Raw genomic sequence first — 18,225 nt, forward strand, 5'->3', positions numbered from 1 at the left:
TTTGAATCGATGCCCACTTATGCCCAGTCAGACACCAAAATGGGCCGGTTTCATCCGAGTAGTAGTTAGCGCCGAAAACCCCAGAAACAGTTGCAAGAAACCATCGAGATCAATTATCGTTGCCATCGCTGTCCGTCGATGAAAATCCCTGGCTGGAAATCTCCCAGTCGCCGCCATCAGCAGAACATCTTTGACCCGGAGATGCAATCCCTAGAAATCATCTCCATTGACAGATGTTTGTGGCACAATATTCGTAAAACTTTGAGTGTTGGGTATTGCATTGCCACGTTGGTGGCTGCTGCTACCATGTCATTATATAGAAACCAACCTCGTATAGGCCTCGTACGGTGGTGACTATACCCTGCAGAGCAGCGGTCGGCTTCTTTACGATTGAGATTGATAACTATGCTCTTGATATCGATAGTAGAGGAGGAATTCCTCTGATCGAGTTGAGATATTCAAAATCTCGGGACAAATACTTCGCATCCGCAAGCGTATGTAGTTAAGAGAGGGTATATTGAGTGCTATACTAGGGGATATATGGCCATGTACCTCAGAACTACAGGTATCAATGACGAGCCGTGAGAGATTGGAGGTTCTAAGGGTATTTATTAATGTTATCGGTGACCAGAGTGAAAGGTAATAGTGCCGTAGGCCTGGTGGTTCATCAGGGTCGAATTCACTCCGAAGCCATAAATGCAAAGGATTTCAACCGAGCCGAGTGTCGCGACAAAGCACCGAGTTTGTCCAGGTTATCCGCCAGAGTTTTACTCCACTGTCTTGCCGTTATTGCTTTATCTGTTGAAATTATTTTGCTATTTTTAGCCAGTTCATCTTTAAAGCCATGTAATTCGAGGGAGAGGCGGCGCACATTATTCTGAAATCTTTGATGTGCTTCCTCGGACGCTGTGATGAGGGCGTCAGCGTGTAGACCAAGATCCTCGAATGCAATTGGCTCTGCGAGATTATACCACCATTTGCAAACAAGAAGGGTTTGGCGTAGATGTTTGGTTCCAACTGACCGGAATATAGTGCAAAGAACTCCGATGGGTAATCTTTCTAATGACACTTTAGGGTACATGTTGGATAGCGAGTTCAAGACGTTGAACTGTGTACACGCTAGTGAAATTAAACAAAGGTTAACGTAGCACCACCGACCCCATAACCTTCAATACACTAGTACAACTCAACCCCATCTCCATACACACACACCACGACTCTATTCACCAATATTTTATAGACCAGACCCTCTACACCACAGCAACCATGTCCGACGACCCCTTCCTCCAAGTCCAAACGTAAGTGTCATCCATACCTGCTACAGCTACAGCTTCAGCTCTAACAACAACCAGCGAAGTCATTAACACACTCCAAACAACGCGCCCCCTCTACTCCTCTTACCTCCGCATCCGCTCGCTCACCACCTCCTCCAACAATCCCGAACTCCTTCAATCCCGCTCCGAGCTCGAATCTACTCTCTCCGACCTGCGCGCCGACCTAGCCGACCTGACCGAATCCGTGCGCGCCGTCGAATTAGACCCGTACCGGTACGGCCTTGATCTCGACGAGGTCGAGCGACGGCGGAAATTTGTCGAGGATGTTGGGAGGGAGGTTGACTCGATGGCGGGGGAGGTCAGCAAAACACTAGAGCCGAGTACAGATACAGGTGCAGGCGCAGGCGCGAGTGTATTGCCCAACCCGGCAGAGTTTGATACAGATGGCGCAGAAAGGGGTGGCGGGGAGGGTGATGACTATTACGCGGCGTTCGAGCAGCAGCGGCAGGTCGAAATGATGGAGGCACAGAATGAGCAGTTGGATGGCGTGTATCGGACCGTGGGGAATCTACGACTGCAGGCGGATACGATGGGCAGGGAGCTGGAGGATCAGGGCGTGTTGTTGGAAGACGTGGATAATCTTGCGGATAGGGTGGGTGGGAAGTTGGCGGGGGGATGAAGAGGATTAGGACGATTGTTAAGAGGAATGAAGGTGAGTGCAGGACTTTCATGAGTGATGTTCGACTGGTGAAATATGTGGAAGGCAAACTAATCGTGGTATAAGATACATATTCATCCTGCTGTATCGCAGTCCTCATATTCGTCCTGGTCCTCCTGTTGATCCTGGTGATCGCGCTGTGAGGTAATATACAAAAGAAATCCAAGCAAAAAGACAAAAACAAAGGAAAACGGGAATCAAGAGTATTAGATTGAAATATCGTTTGGACACTGCGAGGGTATTAAGTGCGGGCCTTCTTGGATGGAGGCTGGTCCTCGTCCTCGTCCTCTTCGTCGTCAAGCTCCTCAATATCCATCTCATCATCGAAATCGTCGATTTCCTCGTACGATTGGACTGTACATATCATGTCAATTATGATCCATGGATCGGTGCTACAGGTACATACCGTAATATTTCAGAGCGTTGGGCCAGAGATCCTCAGCCAAGGCAATGGCGACGTCTTCTCCGTCTGGGAAGACCTCTGCAGCCTCAAGAGAGTCCTCCTCCTCGTCGTCATCCTCATCCTCATCCTCATCCTCTTCATCCTCATCATCAACCTTTTCGCCCCGCTCAATCTTCTGCCATCGCTCAAGCTCTTCCTTTTCAGCAGCAGCAGACTGCTCAGCGGTAACCTCGCCACCGCGGTAGCCGAACCAGGCGAAGAAGCTCACGCCAGCCGGGCTGCTAGCGGCGATAGGGTTGTCATCATCAGCCTCCTCCTCGTCATCGCCAGTGAGCGCCTCAGCCTCAACTTCTTCAAGCTTCTTAGCGAGTTTTCCGTACTCGGGGAGCTTGACACGGTCGACCGATTTGTCCTTCTGCTCGGCCTCGTACAAGTCGCAAGTAGCATCAAGCAGGCCCTTGGTCAGATCCTGGTCTTCCTTCCAGTTGATGCGGACGGGGGCAGAGACATAGCCCTCCCAAGTGCGGCGCTTGCCCTTGGCGCTCTTGGTGACATTCTTGCGGTAGTAGAAATCCTTGACGAGCTGGGCATTTGTGAAATACGGGTTCTCCTCGCCGGTCGCAAAGTCAAAGACAAAGCGCACGCTGCGCGGGTCTCCACCATTGCCATTGTCGTCAACCTCGAGACGCTCGACGGTCAGGTTCTTGAGACACTGCCCGATGACAGCGGCGTCGGTAGCAAGAATGTACTCGTCGACTTCCTGGGGTGCATTGGCAAAGACGCGCGGCCAGAAATCGGCTTCTTGGAGGTCCTTGGAGGCGATGACGGCATTGCGCTTGGCGTAGATGGGACGGAGAATGGGGATTTGCTTGCGCACTTTTCTTATCAGTTAATTTCGCGCGCAGTTTTTAGATATAAACATACATTGCTCGATTTCCGCACGCACGAATTCCTGCTCGATCTGCGTAATCTTGCGACCGGCCTCCTTGGGGATGGCGGGCAGCGAGATAAGATCCTCGAGAGCGCGACCTTCTTCAGCAGACATGATGCGTTTTTTGTTGTATTAAGCGAAGTCAGAGAATAGTAAGATGAGAGTGAGATGAGAATGGGGCCACACAGGGTATTTATACTGCAATTGAGGGATGATGCACGGTAAGCGACGTGCAGACCCTAAACAAAAAAATTTAACAAAAAACGAGCTAATTGGAGCTAGTCTGAAGACGGTGAGCGTTCTGCTGGTTTTATGCGGGCGGTGAGCCGGTATCTTGGTGGGGTGCCAGAAATTTATTCTCATAGATAATACATAGTTAGATAGGAGGGTATTCGGAGTGCCTTCTTATCAATTCGCTTTTATCGAGAATAGGATACTTCATTTTCTCATCTTGTCTCCTTGTCTCCCTCACTAGACAACATGACGTCGCAGATCGAGCAGGCCGAAGCGCCGCATCAGAACTTCGATGTGAGTCACTCACTCAACATGGCAATCTAGTCGTTATTCAAAAGAAAAGATTATTCTAACAAGAGTGTATAGACTATCCTCACACTTGATTTTGGCTCGTAAGTTTCTAGAGCTATGCATTCCTTTCAAAAGTCACAGGAGTATCTACTCGCCAAGATACTGAAGAGAACATAACATACCTGCGACCTCGACTCAATTAATATAAAGCAGCTGCTAATCTGAATATCAGTCAATACACCCACCTGGTCACCAGGCGTCTCCGCGAGTGAGCATCACCGAGCCCAACCAAACACAGATCGCTAATTCTCGACAGTCTCAATGTATACTCTGAGATGCTGCCATGTACTACGTACGTCACTTCAGAAACCGCAAACTGCAGAAGATAAACATAACTAACTGATGACTAGAAAACTCAAGGACTTGAGCTGGAAGCCAAAGGGCATCATTTTGTCTGGCGGACCATACTCTGTCTATGAGGACAATGCTCCCCGTAAGGCTCCCAAATCCGCTGAAATTCCGTACCGTACTGACAATCGAAGATTGCGACCCAGCGTTCCTTAAACTCGGTATTCCTATTCTTGGAATAGTACGTCAAGGTCCGAACCATTCGTGTACCTGCACTGACTGTTCTAGTGCTACGGACTTCAAGAGCTTGCATGGACGATCGCTAAAGAGAATGTAACCGCTGGTACTGCTCGTGAATATGGCCTTGCTGTGAGAATCCGTTATTTCGCCTCATATTAAGAAAGATCGATATTGACTTTAACTAGGAAGTCGTGGCGCAACGCCATAACAGCCACGTCGACCGTCTCTTCGAAGGCCTTGGAGATACCATGCAAGTTTTCATGTCGCACGGCGACAAACTGAGCCAGCTTCCTTCTGGCTTCTGCACCATTGCTGTACGAAACCCTTCCATTGATGCAAATAATTACTAATATAGCATTTACAGACCACCCGAAACTCCCCCTTCGCCGGCATTGCCCACGAAACCGAGCCCATCTTCGCAATCCAATGGCACCCCGAAGTCGAGCACACGCCTCGAGGAAAAGACTTACTCCGGAATTTCGTCGGCATCTGCGGCGCGAAGCAGAACTGGACCATGTCTAACTTTATCGAGCAAGAAATATCTCGAATTCGGGGGCTCGTTGGACCAACTGACCACGTTATTGGGGCCGTTTCGGGGGGAGTGGATTCAACTGTTGCCGCGAAGTTGATGCAGGAGGCCATCGCCGATCGGGTGGGTTATTATCAAGTCAATATAGTTGATTTAGATTTTGCTGACTAGTCGGATAAGTTCCACGCTGTGTTGGTCGATAACGGCGTTATGCGTCTGAATGAGTGCCAGCAGGTCAAGCAGACGCTTGCGCAACATCTCGGGATCAATCTCAAAATCGTCGATGGGGCGGAGAGATTTCTCAATGGTCTTGCTGGCGTCACGGAGCCAGAGCAGAAGCGCAAGTTTATCGGTGGCTGTGTAACTACCCCAGTTCTTATCCCAGTTCCTATGGTATGAGTATTAACACTGCCACAGTTCATCGACCTATTCGAGGAGGAGGCTGTCAAGATCGAAAAGGCTCAGGAGAATGCTCCTAGCCCTGGAAAGGTCAAGTGGTTTTTGCAGGGTGAGTATTCCTAATAGTAGAGCAACTCTACCGCTTATCAGCGTTGAGGATATCACTAACTTGTTATATTAGGAAGTACGTATTAAGAGTGTCTCCCGGCCCGTTCGACATGCTAACCGCGCTACAGCACTGTACCCGGACGTTATTGAGTCTCTTTCCTTCAAGGGGCCATCAGCAACTATCAGTATGTGTCCTCAACGACAATGGCGGCTATGAATATCTGCTAACTCAGCACAGAAAGTCATCACAATGTCGGCGGTCTGCCACAGCGGATGATAGACGGTCAAGGCCTAAAGCTCATCGAGCCATTACGCGAGCTCTTCAAAGACGGTACTCCTTTCGCCCAATCCAATTCCTGCAACACTACTAATTCATACACAGAGGTCCGTGAGATGGGCCGACAACTGGGTATCCACGAGGACCTGGTCATGCGCCACCCCTTCCCAGGCCCTGGTCTCGCAATCAGGTACATCTCCAAAAACCTATACTACATACTACTTAGCTAACAACTCCAGAATCCTCGGCGAAGTAACTGCCGAGCGCGTGGATATCGCGCGCCGAGCCGACGATGTAAGCCCCTGCTACTAAATTCAACTCATCTCCGAATATCATTGACATGACATCCCCAGATCTACATCAGCATGATCCGCGAAGCCGGCATATACAACGACATGTCCCAAGCCTACGCGGGCCTCGACTCGTCACGCTCTGTGGGCGTGATGGGCGATAAGCGGGAGTACGGGTATATCGTGATACTGCGGGCGGTGCGAACTAGTGATTTCAGTAAGCATCAATCACATTCACTCACAAATATTATAATATTATAAGGTCTTCTAACCGTGCTAATAGTGACCGCCGAGGCGTATGAGTTTGACTGGGCGCTACTGAAGAGGATTACCAGTCGGATTGTGAATGAGATCCAGGGCGTTAGCAGAGTTGTGTAAGTCTCAAGTTAAATTCTGTGGTTGAGTACATATGTGCTGTAGGCCATTGCTGACTGAATGATAGGTATGATTCGACCTCGAAACCGCCGTGAGTACATCCTAACTATTCTACACTATTCTGTGTCTCTAACTTTTGCAGTGGAACCATCGAGTTGGAGTGAATGTATCCGCTCTGAATGAGCATGGCCGTTATACGTGTTAACTAGGTGATATAGATAGAGTATGCTAATGAAGTTAATGTTTACCTTTCTCGTCACTATATAACCCGTCAGCACTTCTCACAGAATATAAAATTGAAAAACTTGCAATAAAACCCTCAAACCTACCGCCCTCCCTCTTCCCATTTCTCATCATCCTTGCTAGGATATCTATCTTCCTTGTGGATGGATTCGATTAGTGGGTGTCGCTGAGGGAGGAACGGAGGGATGGAGAGGGCTATGTTTCATTGGAAGGGTATGTGGAAAGGTGTGTATATGATAGGTTGGTGTGGATGTACGCCTATTGGCTGGGTCAGACGCTGGCTGTTCGATTAGGAATACATGTGTATACTGTGATTCTTTGATTGGCGGCCATTATGCATTGCATGCTTACATATATGCATACCTATTTGTATACATGTATGTATACTTGGGGTATCAACGTCGCTGCCCAACGCACGCCACAGGATTGGAAGCAATTTAATTTAATTTAATTTAATTTATTATGGATTGTAGCAAAGTGAAATTTGATTAAGTAATTTAGTTGTAGAAATCAGGTAGCCACCGTCCGCATCAACGCCGTGTAGAAGAAAACTTTTGTCCGCACCGTCGTAAGTCGTAACGTATCCAGCGCCTGTATTGTTCATGCCAAGTAAAGAAGTATGAGTAAGAAGAAGTATCAAGGCTCCATCGGCTGTATGCAAGTAGAATCATGAGGTCGAAGAGAGATGTTATAACATCCACTCTAGTCCATTCGCTTCCTCCTCTACTGGAAATACCTCGCGCGCGTACTCTTCCATGTCCCGCCAGCCCTGCCACAGCCGGCGGGCCTCATCCGTGACACGCTGCGACACCACGCCGCCCGGCCCCTGCATCACGCCTGCGCCAGCGCCCTTGCCGCCCGCAGGCCCAAGGCCCTTGGGCGATCCGGCCGCCGGCGCGTTGAATTCGGGCTGCGGGAAGTACGGCGCCTCCAGCTGTCCAAATAGTTTCTCGAGTCCTTCCAGTTGCTCGCGGTACCCCGCTGGAATGCCGACTTTGATTTCGATCTTGTTGGTGCGCCGATACTGACAGCGTCGTCCGAGCGCGCGAGAAAATGCATTACAGACCTGAATGGGAGATAGTGTTTCGAAGGTGAGTGCGATTCTACAAACAATTAGTACGGTTATAGAGATTTCATGGTGAAAGATCCTACCGATGGCCGTTCCACTTCTGCGGCCCGTCTTTGAAGATCTGAATCAAGGCCGGTCCCACGTCGTGCTCAGCGTCGAGCCATGGCAGCGGCACGTCTGGCGCGAACGGCGCGGCCCATTCGAAACTCCCATCCGGCTTGAGCTCCATCTGGAAGAGCGGGTACGGGAGACTGGTGAAGTTGTTGTTGTAGATACCGGCATAGACGAACGTCGCGGGGATGCCGAGCTGGCGCACGTAGTTTTCGACGGTAAATTTGCACGCCCACATGGGCAGACCGGGCCACGGGCCATGCACGGAATGATCGGGCATGCTGCTGTAGACGTAGTGCTGGACGGAGCCGGCTCGTTTGGCGGCATCGGCGAGCGCGCGGCCCATTGCGACCTCGTCGCCGGCCTGCGAGACGGTGTTGATGAATGCGAGCTGGCAGCCTTTAAAGACTTCGTCCATCAGCGACGGGTTGGCGAGCAGGTTGCCCTGGATGAGCGTCACATTGGGCAGGGATGCCAGCTCGGCGGCTATTACGCCTTTGAGCGTGTGGGTGTGAGCGCGCACGGCATATCCTACGGCGGAGGCGACGCGGATGAGCGAGGCGGCCTGGCGGCCAGTGGCATTGACCACGGCGATGGTTTTGTGCGGTTGGGTCATGAATGGGAGCTGTATAGGTGGTGATGGTTCAACTTGGAGGGAGGTGCGTAGAAGAGCGGCGTCCCCACTATATACCGTCCACGGTCCAGAGGGAGGCGGCGAAGGTGATAGAAGGGCGATAAATGAGGCAGAGATGGCGACAGATGGTGAAAGGAACAAGTAAGGCACGAATGCGACGTCTGGTGCAGCCAACACAGCGAGACGCCTACTGATCTACTGGCCGACTGACCAAGTGGAGGCTGGATCAGGATATCGTCACGTTCTCGCGAGGGCGGAAGCTGATGGTGCAATGCCGAGCAGATCGAATAAGCGCAGGACGGATCGAGCTGCGAGTGGATAGGGACAATAATGTCGATAATATTATTGCCGTCCAGCCTACTGCTGCTCTGCTCAGCTCCTGCTGCTACTGCTACTGCTGCTGCTACCTGCACGGGGGAGCACTGGGGTCACTGGATGGGCAATATGAAAATTTGCACTGCACGTTCTGGAGTTTGGTTCGAGTGGACACAGCACTCGGTTCGTGTGTCACTGTCTCCACGAGGGCGCCAAGGCAAGTCGCGAGTCGAGTCGCGAGTCAAGAGGACCTTGAGAATCGTCTGGGGAAGGCGAGAGTCTCTATCCAAATATCCAGGAGCAGTCACCTGACCCCTCCAGGCAGGGAAGGACCTTCCAGATGCAGCCACAGAGCCAAAATTAATAACAGAAGCACAGCGATGCCAACGAGAACACCGCAGCCATGCTGTCTCTTCCTTTTTCCTTTACGTAACCAGGCACGGCGGTCCACTTGCCACGACTGTCACTGTTCGCTTCCACGACTAGCAGCGTGCAGATGGATCGGATGAGGTAACAGAAACTGGACTCTATAGCAGTGTATACTGTATAGTGTATACACTGGGCACTCGGTGTACACGGTACACTATGCAGCGCGCGGCGTGTGGTGCAAAGTCTAGACTGGAGTAGAGGAGTATGGAGAATGTCGCTGGGGCAATTCTCGACCCTTTCTTTCTGTTTCCCTCTGGTGGTGTGCGGTTCTTTCTCTTCTTTTCTGGCTGTGCCTGTCTTTCATGCTGGTAAAGACGGAAGAAAATAAGCCGGCCCGCATCCTGGCTGGAAGCTGAGCCAGGCCCCTCCTGACCGCGGGGTACTCGCTCGGTACATGGCCAATTCCTCGCAAGGCGTGGCTGCTGTCGATGCCTGATGGTGAGATTTTTATTTCATATTTGATCACTTATCACGCCCGCACGACTACGCCCGCTTAAATAGGACTGTGCCTGGCATGCTTGCTTTTTCTCCCACGCGTGTCCCATTCTGTCTATCTGAGACTATTCTCGATCTGTGCCTGTCTATCTCGATCTATCGCGGACTACCGCTATCTTTCTATCGCCGTCCGACGATAATGATAATAATAGAATGACGAAATCAGAGATCATTCGCGATGACTAAGACGCTGCCGATGCCGGCCGCTTATCGTCGGCCAATCAAGGCCTGTGCCGCCGATAAGCATGCGCTCGGCCGGTGATTGGCTGCCGGAGGATCAAGCATTTCCGCGGACCTTTTCTTGGCGCGCTTGCCGTTCTGGGAATAGTGTATCCTACTCGATATGCAGTGACACTAATTATAACTAACTTATTCGTTGTGTATAGGATAGTTATATAGTATATTCTATGTACGGATATCGACTGTAGGTTACGGCGCCGACCCCGCCACCCCGTTCACGCTCGGCGACCACTCTGTACCCCCCGCCCACTGGTCTGTACTGCCATTCAGCGGATTCATCCCCGCCATACTCCACACGCCCGGCCGCTGTCGCGCCTGTATCTCGGCCACCGCCTTCTCGTCCGCGTGAAGATGCGCCCCGGATTTGCGGAGCAGCACGACATGCTCAGCCAGACCCGCGCTCGCCGCCAGGAACAGCGGCGTGCGGCCCGCGCTATTGCGCAAGTGCACCGACGCGCCTTGCAGCAGGAAGAACCGCAGGATCTCGAGCGACGGCGAGTGAGCCGCGATGTGCTGAGTAGTTAGTATACATGTAAATATCGATTGATATAGATAGGTAGAGAGAGAGAGAGGAGACGTACCACCGGCGTATTCCCCGAATAATCCGCATCGTTCAGGATCCAGATATTCTCGCCTTTGACCAGATCCTGCACGCGCGCCAGATCGCCCTGCGCAATCGCGTAGCCCAGCGCCGTCAGCGTCGTCGTGCGCTCCGACAGCCCGCCGTCTGGATGCCGGAAGACGGTTTGTGAGTGGTTCGTGAGCTCGCCGCGCAGCGACACCGCCATATCCCTCGCCACCGACTCGGCCGTTGATTCTGGCAGTGCAAGCAGATACGCCAGCTTCGTGAGGGCCGCCTCCGTCGTCATATCCTGGCCGGCCACCACGCCAGCGCGGAACAGCGTCATGCCGGGCGCGTACACGGGACTGACATGGCCGGTGAGACCTATTAGCATAGCATTAGCAAGTTAGTCAGTCCTAGTGGTGTAGATCGAAAAAGAAATGAAAAGGTTATCTACACTGCGTGATATTGATAATCACAATTCCCCGCTGAATCGCGCTCGCGAGGACCTTGGTCATCGCGTTGTCCTGGCCGCCAGGCGCATTGCCAGCGCCAAATGTCTCGAGAACTAATCCTCGCAGACCGTCGAGCTTCAACACAGCGTCGACCATTTCCGGCTTTATGCCGGGGAAGATTCGTAGGCACGCGACGTGGCTGGTGTCGAGGTTGGTGCGGATGCTGAAATGTTGCAGGCTGGTTGGTCGTCGTACTAGATCCCAGTTCACCAGCGTTCTCATCGACGTGGTCACCGCCAGCGGTGGTGCATTGGGTGAGTCGAAGGCAGCGAAGTCGCTGGCAGATACTTTCGTTGCTCGGTTGCCGCGGAAGAGCTTGTAGTTGAAGTACAAACAGACCTCAGGGATCATAAAGTGGCCTGCGACAACAAGACTGCCGAGCAAGTTGTCTGATGCGTCGTTTTGCAGCTCCAGCATCGGCGCTTGCGAACCAGTCAAGATCACGGGCTTGCCGAGCTCCTGCAGCATGTAGCTCAACGCTGAGCAGGTATACGCCAAGCTATCGGTTCCATGCTAGAATCATCATCAGCCGATATCCACTACTAAGAAGTAATGAGGAGACAGACCAGCACGACAAACGCGTCAAATAGGGTATAATTATTGTAAATGGTCTGCGCAATCAGCGCCCATCCCCTGGAATCAATCGAGCTGCTGTCTAGCAATTCCTCAAACTCGAGTACGGTATACCGTACCTGGCGGTCGTACAGACTGGCCGGCGTGCGAAGGCTGGCATATTTCTTTGCGCGCCCGTCTGCATCCACGACCACTTTCATCGGCTGCGGCCGCGAGCCGTCGTTGAATATGGGGATTTTGGCGAGACATGTTTCCTGGAAGCCCCGCGCGGGTACGAAGCCGGATGGTGACCGCTGCATGCAGATGGTGCCCCCGGTCATGATGATGAGCACCTGTGACTCGGGGACGGTGCTGGGGAGGTGGTGGGCTTCCATGGCATCGATTCGATTGTAAGGATTTAATCAATCAACTCCTACGTCCATATCCGATACTAGCTAACTGGACAGATTCACAGGTAAATCAGTAGCAGCATATTATCACACCGTCAATGTTTCAGCGTAAAGTCGATGATGGAAGAGAAGCGTTGTCCGTAAGGTTGAGCGGCCCCACTCGAAATTTCTATCTCGTAACGCGATCGGCATAGTTAGGATAGTATGAAAAATTAATTTCTGAGTTATTATTTTCAAGGCGAGCTGATTTGCTACATATTGCAGGGTAGGTAGACTGCTTGGGCTCTTAATTCTGACTTGCATTACTAGATTACTAGGATGCGATCAATTGATGTTGTGTAACGTGACTATAGTACATATCTCAATATAAAACCCTAATTTACCTAGTTATTGTTCATAGCCACTCTTATTGATTATCGCTCATGTATTTCTGAAACCGTGGAAAAACTCGTGATAATACGCCGTATCCACCATCTCCTCCATCTTGCTAATCTGCCCGCCATCCTCCAACCTGGTTGCCGCCCAGGCCTCTAACGTGAATGTTTTCCGCCATCGAGGATTCATTCTGTGGAGCGTTGCTGCTTGGATCTCGGCTGGGGCATGGTTAGGAACTTGAATGGTCTATGTTCACGATGTTCTAGTTATGTGTATCAATCTCAATATATTAAATTACTAGCATTTACATCATTCTATACTGCATATGTAATATCTAGCCTTGTCAACATTGGGATATGATGACATTCAGACCATTGTAGCTCGTTTATAGGTAGTTGACGTAGCAGTTGGCCTGATTATTACCTTCGCTCTTAGTGACTATTTAGTGACTGCTTTAGTATAAATCTATTGGATAGAAGTGCTGGAATACCCGACCTCAACTCCATATCCGCCTCAACGCTAGATGGTATAGATATGTGTAAACCCGGGATATTCTCAGCAATCAGGGTAATTAGACTATCTAGCCTATTAATCCAGATGCCGTTTATAGTATATCTTGAGGTGCTAAGTATCCTTATACATCCGTGAAATATTCTCTGCCATCTCCACCAAACTTTCAGCCATAACATCCATCTCACCAAAGATCTCCTTACACGACTCCATCTCATACACCGAGCAATATGCCCCCTTAAACCCAACCATCCTTGCTGCCGACACATCCCACATATGCGCCGCCGCAAACCACTTCTCGTCTCCCTCCTCAAACCTCTCCAGCACAGACCGATACGCCTCCAACGCCGGCTTCGCCACGCCTCTCGAATCACAACTCACAAAATTCTCCATTGGCACATCCACACCACCATTCTCAAAATATCCTCGCACACGCGCCACATCCCCGGTTGTGAAACACCACACCGTGAACCCATCACCCCTCAACTTCTCGAAACACTCCTTCGCGCCGGGCCGGAGCTGGAGATCCGAGTAGCCGGCGATACACTGATCGCGTTCGGCGTCAGTAGCAAAGGAGCGTGGGTCTGGGACCCCGGCCATCCAGAGGGTGCGGTAGAAGAGTGCTTTTAAGACGTGTTTGTAGGGTTGGTAGCGCTCGGAGATGGAGAGGAAGGTGAAGTCGAGTTCCGCGGCTTCCATCCATGTGTAGCCAAAGAGTTGCGCGGTGATGTTGTGGTGGCGGAGTCTGGGTCCGAGGATGAGGTTGATGCGTGAGTAGAATGCGTCAAAGGAGACGCAGGTGCCGACGACGTCGAAGACGACGTGCTTTTTGGGGGGCATATTAAAGGTTGAGGGAACTATATAGTAATGTGTATATCGGGCGGTGGATTGAATTGAATGCTGTAGATGAGATTGGGGCATTTAAAAGTGTCCAGTCCATAGATTTTGATGTGGGACAAGTCTACTTGGTTTATTAATTAATAAACCCGGGCCTGAGAACGAAGCTGGATACGATGTGGTCAGTGAGGGGTGAGGGGAAGAAATGAGTTGATTGCTTTATCGGGAGTACCCATTTTGACCGGTCCGGCCATCATGTCCGCCGATTAGATTAGTAGATTAGATTATATTGTATAATAGATTATGTTGAATTATCATATAGTAAAATTAAAAATTCAGTAATAGAGATAATGGCTAAGACCACAAGATATTCAACCTGTGAAGCCCTCTTTTCGGCTTCGGCGCTGGCTCCGGATTCCTCTGGTAGATTTCAATAAACTGTCTGATCGGTAGTTCATCCAAAGGTACAATCTTGCTCTTCTTCCACAGCTTAAACCCGAAATATAGCAACAGAATAATGGGAATATTGATATAAGACGAAACGAACGTCTCATTACTCCATTTTCCACGCATAAAAGTACTATACCCCCCTGTTAAAAGTAACACAATGTACAAAATCAACGTCGCCCAGGTTGCATACGGCTGCCAAGGGGCTGCGTAGGGAAGATCTCTGTGTCGGTCGATATTCTGCTTCTTGCATCCATAATAAAAGCGTAGGTAGACAACGCAGATGCTCAACCAGTTAATGATAGTTGAGACCGAAACCAGATCTTGCAGCCAATTAAACACGGTGCTCGCGGTGCTGGAAATGGTCATGTATCCCAAGCAGATGAATACACTGAACAGTGCCACAGACACGTATGGAACCCCGAATCGGTTGATCCGACGGAAGACCTTCGGCGCATGCCCATGCACCGCCAGACCGTACAGGACCCGCGAGCCACTGAGCATGTTGGAGTTTCCTGACGACCATGCAGAGGTGAGAATGACGGCGTTGATGATCGACGGTACAACTTTGATTCCCGCGCGAGTAGCTGCAATGACGAAGGGAGATTGTGACGCGGTACCGGTGGAACGGAGGAGACTTGGGTCGTTCGAAGGCACCACGAGACCAACCATAAAGATGGTAATGACGTAGAACAGAATAATCCGGATGAAGATACGTCGTGCTGCTTGCGGGATGGCGCGTCGCGGGTTTCTTGTCTCTGCAGCAGCAGCAGTAATGACCTCGATACCAGAGTAGGAGTAGACAGCATTGTTCATTGTCGTCCAGAAGCCGAGAAAGCGTCCCAAGGAGCCTTTGATACCTAGGTATTGTACAAATGGACCGGGGCTCTTCCAGTATTGGAACCCGATTGACTCGTGATTAGGCCCGCCGCCGCAGGTGATGACGAGAGCCATGATGTTGATGCCAATGACAAGCATGATTTTCAGCATCGAGAACCCAAATTCCAATTCTCCGTATACTCGCACTAGCAGGACTGCGGTAGCTGTCATCAGGACACCGAAGATAGTAATCCAGACTGCGTTATTAATGGTTATCCAAAACTCAATAAGCACCGCAGCAGCAGTGACCTCTGCTGGAATAGAAACTAGGTACGAATAGACCAGATTCCACCCATTAGCAAAAGATAGCGCAGGGTCGAAGAAGTACTCGCTGTATCGCACAATGCCTCCGTTGAGAGGCACAAGAGCCCCCAATTCACCTATAGCGAACATTATACTGGAGACAGATAATCCGACGATTGAGTACCCCAGAAACGAGCCCAAGGGCCCGGAATTAGCAATAGCACGACCAGAGCTGAGAAAAAGGCCCGTTCCTATTGTCCCTGCTAGAGCAATCATCTGGATATGACGCTCTCGGAGGCCTTGGCGGAACGCCTGGCGCTCCTCGTAGTATCCATTGGCAATTAGTTCCGACCTGCTGCCGAGCTCTGTAACCATCGCCTTCTCTTCGTCCTTACAGTCTCCAGGAATCACCTCTTCCGGGGAAGGTAGGTCGTGGCCTGACAAAGAGGACATGGTGTGTAAAGGGATGAATGACACGGACTGGTAATTGGATTTTGAGGCCACTCAGCATATTTTGATGCCCTTTAATACGTAGTCCTCTAGGTTCGTTATCTTCTTCGTTGCGGTGTTGCCACTAATCATATCGCAGGGATTAGCAACCATGCTAGTAGATAGAATTAGCTACTACTAAATGCTCGTGTTATCATCGTGAGGCCCCCGGGTACACGCCCTGAGCCCCTGCATTCTGAAATGTGGGCAGCACCGGAAGCCTGCAGACCGGATACCTGCAGCTTCTACTGCCCCGCCTTGTCACAATAAAAATAGTATTCCGGCCATCATCTCCTCTCAACAATGCTCAGAACCTAAAATGCTTAATTATCTGCCTTCGGCAGTTGATTGGCGCAAGATAAGAAGGACTGGGGATTGACCGGACCGGCCAAAAATGCTAAGGATTAGTCGGCAATTAACTATCTATTCCGATTTTCTATTCCGGCTTAATCACCACCCCACATCCAAAAAACCACGGAGTAATCAAGCCGGCATAAATCTAGCGAAAATTGTTCTGTCGCTTCAATGTAGAAATCCCATGATGACCTTTTTCATCATCTACGACCCCAATGAGTTCTGCCAACTGTGCTTCAATGGCGCATGGATGCCTTCCGGCGCCGAATCCTGGACAAACCTTCTGGCAACAAGAAGGAAATAACGAATTCAGCGACTATCGTTCCACAGAGGCTCTGCCAGCGCATACCGACATTCTGGTTATCGGTGCTGGTTACGCTGGAACAAGTACAGCATACCATCTGCTTGCCGAGGGCACGAAGACCTCCATCACCATACTCGATGCACGAGGAGTCTGTTCCGGAGCGACTGGTCGAAATGGCGGACATTTGAGACCCGATCTGTACGGCCATATCCCGACATATATTGACCGAGCTGGCCTCGAGGCAGCTGCTGAAGTTGCCGAATTTGAGATCGCACATGTTCCAGCCCTCAAGAAGTTCGTTCGAGAGCAAGGGATTGACTGTGACTTCAATCTTTGCAGGTCCATTGATGTCTGGTGTAACGAGCAAGCAGCCCAGAAAGCAAAAGCTGTCTACGAACAGATGACTGCTTATGGCCTTAGTTATATGGAAGATGTTATTTTTTACTCCGGAAAGGAAGCAGAAGGCGTATGTGGCTATTTCTTCCTTTCTTATTCCTTACATTGTTGACTACACTATATTCCGTGAGTACTGACTTACTATTCTTAGATATCTGGTGTCAAAGGTGCGAAAGCTGCCGCATCATACACAGCAGCTTCTTTGTGGCCGTACAAGTTCATTATACATTTGACGAAGTTAATTCTCGCCAGTGGCCAAGTGAATCTTCAAACCAATACTCCGGCGACCTCAATACAGCCGGCCTCCCAAGGCGGATTTATGATTGAGACTCCACGCGGAAATATCCATGCAGACAAAATTATCCATGCAAATAATGCATACGTCTCGGGGCTTCTTCCCGAATACGCAAAGAATATCATCCCCTGCAAAGGCATCGCATGCCACATTGCCGTACCAGACGGCGCAAAAGCACCTCTCCTCAACAATTCGTACATCAACCGAACCGACGACAACAATCTCTCTTACTTGATTGGCCGAAGTGACGGGAGCATTGTTGTCGGCGGCGCTTCGGCGAAATTCAAACCTTTCAGAGACCAATGGTACAATAACGTGGATGATAGCATACTCATCGACGCCGCGAATGATTATTACCATGACTATATGCAAAAGACGTATCACGGTTGGGAGGACAGCGGTGCAGCAATCAGTAAAATATGGAGCGGAGTTATGGGGTACTCATACGATTCGCACCCCCATATCGGATCTGTGCCGAACAAGCTTGGTCAGTATGTTATTGCTGGTTTCAATGGCCATGGAATGCCCGTTATTTGGCTTTCGACGAAAGGGTTGGCGAAAATGATCGCGCATGATGTACCGTTTGAGCAGAGTGGTATACCCAGGTTGTTCCAGTCATCGCAGGCTCGGATCGACCGGGCACAGAATGGTAGTGAGGAGGATGGAGATATTTTGGGTACGGGGTCATTTCCCGCAACCAAGCAATAAGTCTTGATATTCCTGTATGGTGGGATTGCATATTTAGATATTATATCATTTATACATATTTTTTCGGTTATTTCCATCTTATGTGCAATTTCAGATAAACACATCCGAAGCTATATATGTGTATTCGTAAGTATGCCCGGCATCTTATATTCTTTCTGTATTCTTTTTGTTTTATTGGCCCAATTCTTGACCTATAACCTTAGCGTATCAACGGCCAAAGAACCGTGTGGGGGTCCAAGTCGACACTATCCCCTAATGTGGATGGTGGATGGAGTGCTGATAAGCACACGAGGCTAGGGAGGGGGACTTTGGAGTCAAATCGTCGTCAATCAATAATGACAAGCCTACTCCACCTACATCCTTAATTCAATAACACCCCCCTCAGCACTTGCATCT

At 50.3% G+C, this 18,225-nt stretch overlaps 9 protein-coding genes across 9 annotated transcripts; 3 read left to right on the plus strand and 6 right to left on the minus strand.

The window, feature by feature from the left end:
- Positions 1 to 679: 679 nt before the first annotated feature.
- Positions 680 to 1,081, minus strand: BGW36DRAFT_424232 (uncharacterized protein; the record flags this gene model as incomplete). Its single annotated transcript, XM_046219937.1, has 1 exon — positions 680 to 1,081. One exon carries the CDS (start codon positions 1,079 to 1,081, stop codon positions 680 to 682), a length of 402 nt encoding a protein of 133 aa, XP_046075313.1.
- A 30-nt stretch (positions 1,082 to 1,111) lies between these two features.
- Positions 1,112 to 2,155, plus strand: BGW36DRAFT_108764 (t-SNARE). The gene is made up of 2 exons (XM_046209217.1): positions 1,112 to 1,298; positions 1,353 to 2,155. Exons 1-2 carry the CDS (start codon positions 1,267 to 1,269, stop codon positions 1,951 to 1,953), a joined length of 633 nt encoding a protein of 210 aa, XP_046075314.1. The 5' UTR covers positions 1,112 to 1,266; the 3' UTR covers positions 1,954 to 2,155.
- Positions 2,156 to 2,233: 78 nt separating this feature from the next.
- Positions 2,234 to 3,440, minus strand: BGW36DRAFT_424234 (NAP family protein; the record flags this gene model as incomplete). The annotated part of the gene is made up of 3 exons (XM_046219938.1): positions 2,234 to 2,346; positions 2,399 to 3,271; positions 3,320 to 3,440. 3 exons carry the CDS (start codon positions 3,438 to 3,440, stop codon positions 2,234 to 2,236), a joined length of 1,107 nt encoding a protein of 368 aa, XP_046075315.1.
- A 233-nt stretch (positions 3,441 to 3,673) lies between these two features.
- On the plus strand, positions 3,674 to 6,713 carry BGW36DRAFT_108636 (GMP synthase). Its single transcript, XM_046209216.1, has 20 exons — positions 3,674 to 3,854; positions 3,927 to 3,952; positions 4,084 to 4,119; positions 4,168 to 4,203; positions 4,262 to 4,344; positions 4,394 to 4,440; positions 4,488 to 4,568; positions 4,625 to 4,753; positions 4,804 to 5,091; positions 5,149 to 5,328; positions 5,386 to 5,476; positions 5,549 to 5,551; positions 5,604 to 5,660; positions 5,714 to 5,806; positions 5,858 to 5,942; positions 5,992 to 6,046; positions 6,106 to 6,259; positions 6,326 to 6,416; positions 6,485 to 6,508; positions 6,560 to 6,713. The coding sequence occupies exons 1-20, from the start codon at positions 3,807 to 3,809 to the stop codon at positions 6,579 to 6,581; spliced, it is 1,629 nt and encodes a 542-aa protein (XP_046075316.1). The 5' UTR covers positions 3,674 to 3,806; the 3' UTR covers positions 6,582 to 6,713.
- Positions 6,714 to 7,348: 635 nt separating this feature from the next.
- BGW36DRAFT_356085 (nitrogen metabolite repression regulator NmrA) lies at positions 7,349 to 8,456 on the minus strand (the record flags this gene model as incomplete). The annotated part of the gene is made up of 2 exons (XM_046213722.1): positions 7,349 to 7,763; positions 7,813 to 8,456. The coding sequence occupies 2 exons, from the start codon at positions 8,454 to 8,456 to the stop codon at positions 7,349 to 7,351; spliced, it is 1,059 nt and encodes a 352-aa protein (XP_046075317.1).
- Positions 8,457 to 10,142: 1,686 nt separating this feature from the next.
- BGW36DRAFT_394712 (putative lysophospholipase) lies at positions 10,143 to 11,977 on the minus strand (the record flags this gene model as incomplete). Its single annotated transcript, XM_046217946.1, has 4 exons — positions 10,143 to 10,466; positions 10,535 to 10,899; positions 10,973 to 11,543; positions 11,597 to 11,977. The coding sequence occupies 4 exons, from the start codon at positions 11,975 to 11,977 to the stop codon at positions 10,143 to 10,145; spliced, it is 1,641 nt and encodes a 546-aa protein (XP_046075318.1).
- Positions 11,978 to 12,837: 860 nt separating this feature from the next.
- BGW36DRAFT_371883 (Haloacid dehalogenase-like hydrolase-domain-containing protein) lies at positions 12,838 to 13,979 on the minus strand. Its single transcript, XM_046215416.1, has one exon. The coding sequence runs from the start codon at positions 13,796 to 13,798 to the stop codon at positions 12,992 to 12,994; it is 807 nt and encodes a 268-aa protein (XP_046075319.1). The 5' UTR covers positions 13,799 to 13,979; the 3' UTR covers positions 12,838 to 12,991.
- An 89-nt stretch (positions 13,980 to 14,068) lies between these two features.
- On the minus strand, positions 14,069 to 15,736 carry BGW36DRAFT_356088 (amino acid permease/ SLC12A domain-containing protein; the record flags this gene model as incomplete). Its single annotated transcript, XM_046213723.1, has 1 exon — positions 14,069 to 15,736. One exon carries the CDS (start codon positions 15,734 to 15,736, stop codon positions 14,069 to 14,071), a length of 1,668 nt encoding a protein of 555 aa, XP_046075320.1.
- Positions 15,737 to 16,365: 629 nt separating this feature from the next.
- Positions 16,366 to 17,829, plus strand: BGW36DRAFT_289554 (FAD dependent oxidoreductase superfamily; the record flags this gene model as incomplete). Its single annotated transcript, XM_046210679.1, has 2 exons — positions 16,366 to 16,896; positions 16,978 to 17,829. The coding sequence occupies 2 exons, from the start codon at positions 16,366 to 16,368 to the stop codon at positions 17,827 to 17,829; spliced, it is 1,383 nt and encodes a 460-aa protein (XP_046075321.1).
- Positions 17,830 to 18,225: the final 396 nt, after the last annotated feature.

The sequence above is a fragment of the Talaromyces proteolyticus genome (assembly GCF_021365285.1).
Source record: "Talaromyces proteolyticus strain PMI_201 chromosome Unknown BGW36scaffold_3, whole genome shotgun sequence".
NCBI lineage: Eukaryota > Fungi > Ascomycota > Eurotiomycetes > Eurotiales > Trichocomaceae > Talaromyces > Talaromyces proteolyticus.